General features: G+C 53.8%; 1 protein-coding gene across 5 annotated transcripts in view; it reads left to right on the forward strand.

The window, feature by feature from the left end:
* The window catches only part of MED26 (mediator complex subunit 26), a 52,728-nt gene extending 43,689 nt beyond the window's left edge, over window positions 1-9,039 (forward strand). For 4 of the 5 annotated variants that reach the window (XM_058727576.1, XM_058727579.1, XM_058727580.1 and 1 more), the window contains exons 2-3: window positions 5,606-5,680; window positions 6,312-9,039. In XM_058727576.1, coding sequence (XP_058583559.1) covers window positions 5,606-5,680; window positions 6,312-7,964 — 1,728 coding nt within the window. In that variant the 3' untranslated portion in view covers window positions 7,965-9,039. Of the gene's footprint in view, window positions 1-2,550; window positions 3,736-5,605; window positions 5,681-6,311 lie in introns of those variants that run through there. The other variant, XM_058727581.1, reaches the window with a different exon arrangement.
* Window positions 9,040-10,002: the final 963 nt, after the last annotated feature.

Consider the following 10,002-nt stretch of genomic DNA (forward strand, 5'->3'; position numbering starts at 1 on the left):
ACCTTGTTTGTAACAGTAAGTGGAAAAGGGGGGACACAGCTCTGCTCAAGTACCCCCCCCCCCCACTGGAAGCAAGAGGGAAGGGGGGATGTCTGCGATGCTGGTTGTTTCTGATGTTAGTGAGAAAAGCAAGGCATAGAATCATGTTTTGCTTTGTTGTTGTTGTTGTTTTTAATGCGCGGTAAGTGTATATACAATGCAAGGAATATTTTTGGAAACCTACAGGGAACCGTGGTGGTGGTGGCTGGGTGGGACATGTACCTTTCCTCGTGCCCTTCCCGTTCGCCTGCATGCTCCGTCCAGTGTGTGTGGGCATGTGATGGGCTCACTGTGTGATCTTGGAAGGGAGCGGGGGCTTCCTCCTGGCATATGGGCTCCGCCAGTCGGCCAGCCCACCAAAACCTGCAGCTGCTGGGGGTTGTTGAGCTGAGGGAGTTCTTCACCTCTTCCAGAGCTGCGTCCTTCACTGGGCACGCTTTGTCAGTGCTCCCGGGCTGTTTGCCTCTTGAGGTAAGTGGAAGTTCTCAATCTCGATGAAGCCCAGTTTGTCAGGCTTTTTTCTTGGGCAGTTACTGCTTTGGGGGGGTCTTAAGAAATCTTTGTCTACCCCAAGGTTGCAAAGATAGTCTCCTGTTTCTTCGAGAAGACTTAAGAGTTTTTGCTTGAGTGTGTGTGTGTGTGTGTGTGTGTGTGTGTGTGTGTGTGTATTTTTTAAGTAAGCTCTATGCACAACATAGGGCTCAGACTCGTGACCCCAAGACTAAAAGTCACGTGCTCTACCAACAGAGCCAGCCAGGGGCCAAGTCTGACAAATTTTAAATTTAATTTGTGACTTTGCTCTGATGTTTGGTGTAAATGGAATCATGCAGTCTGTATGTTCTGTGACTTCACTCCCCGTGGTCTGAGCTTTGTCTTGTCGATGCACTGAAACTACAGTTGATCATTTCTGTTGCTCTTGGAATTTTCATTCTGTTCTGTTGACTCTTGGAAGACATTGATGTCATAACGTTTGACCACCTGACCTGCACCTTTGTGTGCCTTCTCCTGTCTGTAAAATGTGGTGGTAATAGTACCTTCCCCACGGGGTGGTTACGTTACACAAAGCAGGGCTGTGTGAAAACACATCGTATGGGGGGGGCATGCAGTGGCTGGGTCAGATCTGCAAACAGGAGACCACCAGACAAAGCCCATCCCTCCCCGGGCTTGGCTGGGCCCCTGAACTACCTAGTACCATCAGATACCATTTCTGCCAGTTGGTGGGCACGTCTGCAGGGCAGCTGCTCGTGGCTTCTGGAGAGAGCTGGGCACAGGTGCTGCAGTTTCCCATTCCACCAGTGCCTGTTCATGTCTCCTGGGCCAGGTTCTCTCTGTGTTCCAGATACAGATCCTCACGGCACTGTGGCATCTGTCATCTCCCCACTTTGTGACTTTTTGGTGTCTCTGGATGAACTCTAAAGGTCTTGCTAATGTAACCAAACCGGTCGGATGATTGTGTGCAGGCACGCAGGGATACTGTGGGGTGGGTTCCAGACTGCCGAAATAAAGCAACTATCGCAGTAAAGGGAGGCCAATGAATGCTTTGGTTTCCTGGTGCATTTATAGTAAAACCTTGGATTGCAAGTAACTTATTCTGTGAGTGTTCTGCAAGACGAGCAAACATTTCTAATAAATTGTAACTTGATACATGATGTCTTGCAATACAAGTAGTATATGACGCTGGATGTCACATGAGCACAACTGAACCAATGGTTCTTGAAATTCACTTGGATATATGAGTGTTTTGGATTACAGGCATGTTACTGGAATGGAATTATGCTTGCAGATCAAGGTTTTACTGTAGATGTTAGATTCACACTGTACCGTAGTCTGTTAAATGTTCAGTAGTATTACGTCTAAAAAAAAAAAAAACAAAAAAAACCAAAAAACAAAAAACAATGTACATACCTTAATTAAAAATACTTTATTGCTGAGCCACCTGGGTGGCTCAGTCAGTTGAGTGTTCAACTGTTTTTGTTTTTTTTTTAACGTTTATTTATTTTTGAGAAGAAAGAGACAGAGCATGAGAAGGGGAGGAGAGAGAAAGAGGGAGACACAGAATCTGAAACAGGCTTCAGGCTCTGAGCTATCAGCACAGAGCCTGATGTGGGGCTCGAACTCCCAGACCGCAAGATCATGACCTGAGCGCCCATGTGTCCAACTCTTGATTTCGGCTCAGGTCATGCTCTCATGGTTCATGGGATCTCAAGGTCCATGGGTTCATGGAGCCTTGGGATTCTCTCTCTCTCTCTCTCTCTCTCTCTCTCTCTCTCTCTGCCCCTCCCCCGCTTGTGCACCTGTGAGTGCATGCGCCCACTGTCCCTCAAATAAAATTTGGGGGGCACCTGGGTGGCTCAGTCGGTTAAGCGTCCGACTTCAGGTCATGATCTCGTGGTTTGTGAGTTCAAGCCCTACATCAGGCTCTCTGCTGTCATTGCAGATCCTCTGTCCCCCTCTCTATCTGCCCCTCCCCCCGCTCACACTCTCAAAAATAAACATTTTTTAAAAATAAAATTAAATAAAAATTTTAAAAACTTAAAAAATACTTTATTGCTAAAAAGAATGCTAATCATCATCTGAGCCTTCTGCGAGTCGTAATCTTTTTGCTGGTGGAGGGTCCTGCCTCCACGTGACGGCTGCTGACTGATCGGGGTGGTGGTCGCTCACGGCTGGGGTGGCTGTGGCAATGTCTTAAATAAGACAGTAGTAAAGTTTGCTGCATCGAAGGAGCCCTCCTTTCACGAGCGACTTCTCTGCAGCATGCGATGCTGTTTGGTGGCATTTCACCCACGGTGGGACTTCTCTCGGAATCGGGGTCCGACCCCTCAAATCCCGCTGCTGCCGCCCCCTCCACTCTGCCCCTGTGGCGTTCTGAACCCTGTGTCGTCGTTCCAACAGTCTTCACGGCACCTTCACCCGGAGCAGATTCCAGCTCAGGAAGCCTGCTTTCCTCATCCGTTAGAAGCAACTCCTCTTCCGTTCAAGTTTTGTCACGAGATCGGAGCACTGCAGGCCTATTGTCTTCAGGCTCCACTTCGGATTCTAGTTCTCTTGCTGTTCCCACCACACCTGCGGTTACTGCCTCCACTGAAGTCTTGAGCCCTCAAAGTCATCCGTGAGGGCTGGGATCCACTTCTTCCGAACTCCTGGTCACGTTGATATTTTGACCTCTTTCCGTGAATCACAGATATCCTTAATGGCAATGTAGAATGGTAAACCCTTTTGGAAGGCTTTCAGTTTACTTTGCCCAGATCCAGCAGCCTTACAAAATGTATTTCTTAATAAGACTTGAAAGTTGAAATTACTCCTTAATCCATGGGCCACAGAATGAACGTTACGTCAGCAGGCATGGAAACCACGTGAATCTCTTGCACATCCCTGTCAGAGCTTGTGTGTGACTGGGTGTGTTGTCAGTGAGCAGTCATATTTATTTTTATTTTTTTAAAATTTTTTGGATCATATTTTTAAAGGAATCCTTTTTTTTGGGCAGTAAGCGTCAACAGTGGGCTTAAAAGAGTCTGTAAACCATGTTGTAAACAGATGTGCTGTCCTCCGGGCTTTGTTGTTCCATTTCTAGAGCACAGGCAGCGCCGATCACTCTGAAGGGCCCCAAGATTTTCCAAATGGTAAATCGGCCCAGGCTTCAGCTTAGTCACCAGCTGAATTAGCCCCCAGTAGGAGTCAGCCTGTCCTTTGAAGGTAGGCATTGACTTCTCGTCTCTAGCTCTGAAAGTCCTGGATGGCATCCTCTTCCAATAGAAGGCCGTTTGGCCTCCGCTGAAAATCTGTTGCTTGGGGCGCCTACATGGGTTATTTAGCTCAGTTAGTTATGGTGGACTCTTGATTTCGGCTCAGGTCGTGAGCTTGCGGTTCATGAGACTGAGCCCACAACAGGCTCCATGCTGACCGTGCGCGGAGCCTGCTTCTGATTCTCTCTCTCCCTGACCCTCCCCCACTCGTGCTCAAAATAAATACACTTCCAAAAATTTTTAGAGAAAACAAAGTCTTGTTTAGACTGCGACCACCTTCGTGAATGATCTCGGCTCGATCTTCTGGATCACTTGCTGCGGCTCCTGCGTCTACACCTGCTGCTTCGCCTTGCGCTGCCGCGTCAGGGGCGGTGGCGCCTTTCCTGGAACCTCGTGACCCGACGTGTGTCTGCTAGCCTCCAACGTGAGAGCTTCCTCACCTCTCTCGGCCTTTGTAGAATTACAGGGTGAGGGCCTTGCTCCGGACGAGGCTTCGGCTTAAGGGAACGTCGTGGTGGTTTGACCTTCTGTCCAGACCTCAAACTTCCTCCACATCAGCAGTAACACAGTTTTGCTTTCTTATCACTCGTGTTTGTTCACTGAAGGAGCACCTTAATTTCCTTCAAGAACTTTTCTTTGCCTTCACAACCAGGCTAACTGACGCAAGAGGCCTACCGGCTTCCAGCCTGCCTCAGTTTCCGGCACGCCTTCCCCTCTAGAGTAATCCTTTCTAGCCTTTGATTTCAAGTGAGAGACATGCTACTCTTTATCTCACTTGAACACTTAGAGGCCAGTGTAGGATTGCCAGTTGGCTTAATTTCAACACTGTTGTGTCTCGGGAAACAGGGAGGCCCAAGGAGAGGAGAGAGATGGGGAAGGGCTGGGCAGCGGGGCAGGCGGAACACACACAGTATCACGGAGTTCGCCCTCTTGTGTGGTGTGGTTTGTGGCACCCCAAAACAACTACAGCAGTAACATCAAGAATTGCTAACCACAGGGGCGCCTGAGGGGCTCAGTCGGTTAAGTGTCTGCCTCTTGGTTTCACCTCAGGTCATGATCTCTCATGGTCTCGTGAGTTCAAGCCCCACGTCGGGCTCTACTCTGGCAGCCTGGAGCCTGCTTGAGATTCTGTCTCTCCCTCTCTCTCTGCCCTTCCCCCACTCACACTGTCTCTGTCTCTCTCAAAATAAATAAATACTAAAAATCACTGGCCACAGATCACCATAACAAATAATAATAATAATGAAAAAGTCTGAAATGTGAGAATTACCAAAATGTGACACAGAGACACGAAGTGAGCAGATACTTTTGAGAAAATGGCCCCAATAGACTTGCTCGATGCAAGGTTGCCGCACACCTTCAGTTTGTGAAAGACACGGTATCTGTGAAGTGCACTAAAGCTAAGAACACTGCAAGGAGGAATGCCTGAATGGATCTTTTAAGCTTAGTGTTTTATTTGCTAAATCCTTCAGCATCCTGGCCCCCCCCCCCCACCCCCCATGAGGTGGCAGGGTTGAGCACATCTCCCATAGCAAGAGCAGATCCTAGCTCATACATGTCACAAGTCTCAGCTCTGTGACAAGCACCTGGGCAGGTGGGCATGACCATGGATGGGCTTCTGGTAAACTGTACCCCATGCACTAGAGGAGGTGGATGGGGGTGACCACTGGGCGCCTTGTTGGCCTTAGGAGCAGGTAGGAGGCTGCATGGGGCGAGGGCTCTGGTGTTACTGACTCCACTGGCTCTTGGGGACGCAGAGGCCAGAGTGGGCTAGGACAGAGAGAAGGGCAGAGGTCTGACGAGTGGCTCTTGTTTTGTAGATCCGGAACATGGTGGCGGTGCTGGAAGTCATCTCCAGCCTGGAGAAATACCCCATTACCAAAGAGGCGCTGGAGGTGAGTGTCCCCGGCATCCAACGCTGGGAGGAGCCGGGTGGGCCGGGCCCAGGCTCCCCCAACCTGAGGACTTGCGAGTGCCGTGTGGCGGGGGTGCTGCACCCCTGCCCCCCAACCTGTGCTGTGCCAAAAGCCACGTCTTCCTCTGGGTAGCGTGGGAATTGGGTAGCCTTAGTTCCCTGGCTGGGGCCCGTTCCTGCACAGGGTGTCTGTCACGCTGCGGGGCCGGCTGGGAGGCACGCCTGGGGGTGTCTCCGGTGAGCCAGGCTGGCTCCATCCCTCCTTTCACTGTTGCCCTGGCCATAGAGCGCTCTCACCCAGAGAGCTTCCCTGGCAAAGTGCTCTTGCACTGGCCTTGACGGTCCCCAGTCTCCAGGTGCCGGGAGCCTGTGGGATGGTGCTTCTGAGATGCCACCTGGGGCCCTAAGGCTTGAGGACTAAATTTGAGAAGGTAGATGTCACAGAGGACCCCCAAATCCCTATGGGTTTTGTATCCAGGAATTCTGTGATGGAAGGGTCAGTGGGGTTAGTCCAAAGACCGGGGGGGCCCTTTCCACGGCTTCCGGCTCTGCTCCCTTTTCACGGGGACTTCCCGTCCCAGAAGCGTGTCATCGTCCCTCTCTGGTTGCAGGAAACTCGACTTGGGAAGCTCATCAACGACGTCCGCAAGAAGACGAAGAACGAGGAGCTCGCCAAGCGGGCCAAGAAGCTGCTGCGGAGCTGGCAGAAGCTCATCGAGCCCGTGCACCAGAATGAGGCGGCGCTGCGGGGACTGGCGGGGGGCCCCGGCTCCGCCAACGGGGGTGCTCACAACTGCCGGCCGGAGGCGGGGGCGGCCGGCACGCCCAAGAGCATCCACGACCTGAAGAACCGCATTGACCTCCAGAGGCTGCGGGGGCATCGGCTGGACAGGCTGGGCAGCCGCAAGCGCCGGGGAGACCAGCGTGACCTCGGCCACCCCGGGCCGCCTCCCAAGGTCTCCAAGGCGAGCCACGACTCCCTGGTACCCAACTCCTCCCCCCTCCCCACCAACGGGATCGGCGGGAGCCCCGAGAGCTTCCCCGGCCCCCTGGACGGCAGCGGGCACCCGGGCCCCGAGGGTGGCCGCCTGGAGCACGGCGAGAACGACAGGCACGGCGGCAAGATTCCCGTCAACGCGGTGCGGCCGCACACCAGCTCCCCGGGCCTCGGCAAGCCCCCCGGGCCCTGCTTGCAGACCAAGGTTGCGGTGCTGCAGCAGCTGGACCGGGTGGACGAGACTCCGGGCCCCCCCCACCCCAAGGGGCCGCCTCGCTGCTCTTTCAGTCCCCGGAACTCACGGCACGAGGGCTCCTTTGCCCGGCAGCGGAGCCCGTACGCGCCCAAGGGCTCCACGCCCAGCCCCTCTCCGCGGCCCCAGCCGCTCGACGCCACGCAGGTGCCGTCGCCGCTTCCGCTGGCCCGGCCGTCCACGCCCCCCGTGAGGCGGCTCGAGCTGCTGCCCAGTGCGGAGAGCCCGGTGCGCTGGCTGGAGCAGCCCGAGGGCCACCAGCGGCCGGCAGGGCAGGGCTGCAAAGTGGGGCTGGCGCCGGCCGAGCCCCTGCTGCCCCGGGCCGGCTTCTCCCCAGACTCCTCCAAGGCGGACAGCGACGCTGCCTCCTCTGGCGGCTCGGACAGCAAAAAGAAGAAGAGGTACCGGCCTCGTGACTACACGGTGAACTTGGACGGGCAGGTGGCCGAGGCGGGCGTCAAGCCCGTCCGGTTAAAAGAGCGGAAGCTCACCTTTGACCCCATGACCAGACAGATCAAACCTCTGACCCAGAAAGAGCCAGTGCGGGCTGACAGCCCCGTGCACACAGAGCAGCCCAGGACAGAGCTGGACAAGCCCGAGGCCAAGGCCAGCCTCCAGAGCCCTTTCGAACAGACGAACTGGAAGGAGCTGTCGCGCAACGAGATCATCCAGTCCTACCTGAGCCGGCAGAGCAGCCTGCTCTCCTCGTCGGGCGCGCAGACCCCGGGCGCCCACCACTTCATGTCCGAGTACCTGAGGCAGGAGGAGAGCACCCGGCGCGGGGCCAGGCAGCCGCACGTGCTGGTGCCTCACAGCGCGCCCACGGACCGCCCGGGGCTGAGCCGCGAGGTCACACAGGACGATCTGGACAGAATCCAGGGCCACCGGTGGCCTGGGGTGAACGGGTGTCAGGACACACAGGGTAACTGGTATGACTGGACGCAGTGCATATCGCTCGACCCGCACGGCGACGACGGGCGGTTGAACATTCTGCCTTATGTCTGCTTGGACTGAGCGGCCCGGCGGCCTCTCGGTGCGTTCCCACCTTGCAGTCAGCACGGCGGGCGGGCTGCCCCCAGTGCTTGGGAAGCCGGGGAGCCCGGCCCGGGGCAGAGGGAGGGGGCGGGAGTTTCGAGGCCTCTCCGAGCCCTTCCCTCAAAATTCTCCTTCTTTTGTGAAATGCTGCTACCAGTTTACTAACAAAATTGCAAAGGAAGGACCGTGTGGAAGGAAGGCCGGCAAAGTGAGTTCAGAACTCTATAGCGAACCAGCTATAAAAAGCGTCAGTTCCCCACCCCGGAAGCGGTGTGGACACTTCCCAGCACCTGTAAGCTGGGACCTCAGTTGCAGGCAGGCACAGAAAACCTGTGGGAGAGGTTACCTTTAAACACAGCAACAGAAGCACGCATCGCATCCATTTGCGTTTTCTTTTTCCAAATTTGGCCCTGAGTGTGTGAGGCAGTGGGTGTACGTGCACCGTGGCCTCTGTTTGCACCCCCACCGGCCAGTGCTTCAGTTACGGTGCCAGAAGCTCGGCAGCTGCAGCGGGCCAGCTGGCCGGCTGCTGTGACCTGCGCTCCGTGGGCATCCACACATTTTTATCTGGTTTCGGTTAAGACCCGGTTTTGAAAAAAATGCTGCAAAAATTTAAGTGTTCTAGGAGTTTATTTTATCCGCCTTTTCCATCTGACCATCAGCCAAATAAGTTTCCTTTCTTTCTCCCTTTTCGTTTTCCCCTTCCTGCACATATCTTGAAAAGTTCACCTTTCCAGATTCCCCCCCTCCCCACCCCCACCCCAAAGACAAAAGTAATCGCGGGTGCTACTGGTGTGTAAGCTGTACTGTTGGGCAAGAGGAGACCTGTCTGTGCGCTGGAAACACTCATAACCATTCCTTTAGATTCGTTTGCCTTATGGTTATTTGTCATAAACGCGATTTGCAAAAACAAGGAGCCTTAGTGAATGTACAGTACCTAGACTTCTGTGTTCTCAGGACACAGAAGGGAGCAACTTTGCTATTTGGTCCAGTAAGTGGACAACTTGTGATATAAATGTGGAAATAAAAAAAAAAAAAAAACCATTTGCACAAACCAGTCTCAGAATCGTTATTAATTTGGTCCCTTATAGGCAAATCAGCCTTTCTGGATTTGCGAAGATGTGGACCCCGTGTCCAAGGTTTGGGCTGCACGGCCAGACTGCAGGGAGGCCGGCAGGGCCGAGTGGCGAAGTCAGCCTATTAACCTTCTGCATGAAGACTGACCTCCACCCGCCTTTCACTCATTCGGGCCCTTTTGTTGCCTGTCCCGCCTCCGGGGTCACCTACTAGCATTGGGTGACAGATGCTGGTCACTGTCCACATGCAGGAATGTTACCCCGTCTCTGTCCGGTCCTTTCCTGCCCCAGGGAAGCCCTCCACAGAGGTTCCATGTCCCAGGTCTCCGTAACCTCGTTTTACCCCACAAAAAGCTGTAGTTCTTACAGGGCATGGCCCAGAGCCACGTCTGGCAAAGCCACCCTTGGCTCTTGTCCCAGGCTTCTAGCTCCCCACGAAGACCTGGGGCTGTCTTAGTGTGTGGCTGGTGCTATTTTTAAAAGTAACTTTTCTGCCTTGACTACAAAGTGATAATATTTCCTTCTTCTCCCTCATCCCTGAAGCCATAAGCTAAGATTTTGGTTTTCAGGTCTTTTTTTTACCCCAGAACAGGTCATGTTGGACGTACCTACTTCCTTTCACAGATGAGGGAGCTGCCTCCCCTGAAGGGGAACAGTCCCACGGGGCAAAACAAGGGGTCCGGGAGCATTGGAGTCAACCCAGAACCACAATTTCAGAACCAGCAGGGATCTATGACATGGCCTTGGTGCGGGGCACACCCACCCTAAGATAAGGCGAAGTGGATGGGCACCCAGTGGATGGGCGAAGTGGCTTTGAGGACAGTCAGGTTGAATTCTGGACCTGCAGCCTATCAGCGGCGTGGCTCTATGCTAATCACTTTTTTTTTTTATTTTTTTTTTTAATGTCTGTTTATTTTTGAGACAGAGAGCGTGAGCAGGGG

This window comes from Neofelis nebulosa, chromosome 4, assembly GCF_028018385.1.
Source record: "Neofelis nebulosa isolate mNeoNeb1 chromosome 4, mNeoNeb1.pri, whole genome shotgun sequence".
NCBI classification, from domain to species: Eukaryota; Metazoa; Chordata; class Mammalia; order Carnivora; family Felidae; genus Neofelis; species Neofelis nebulosa.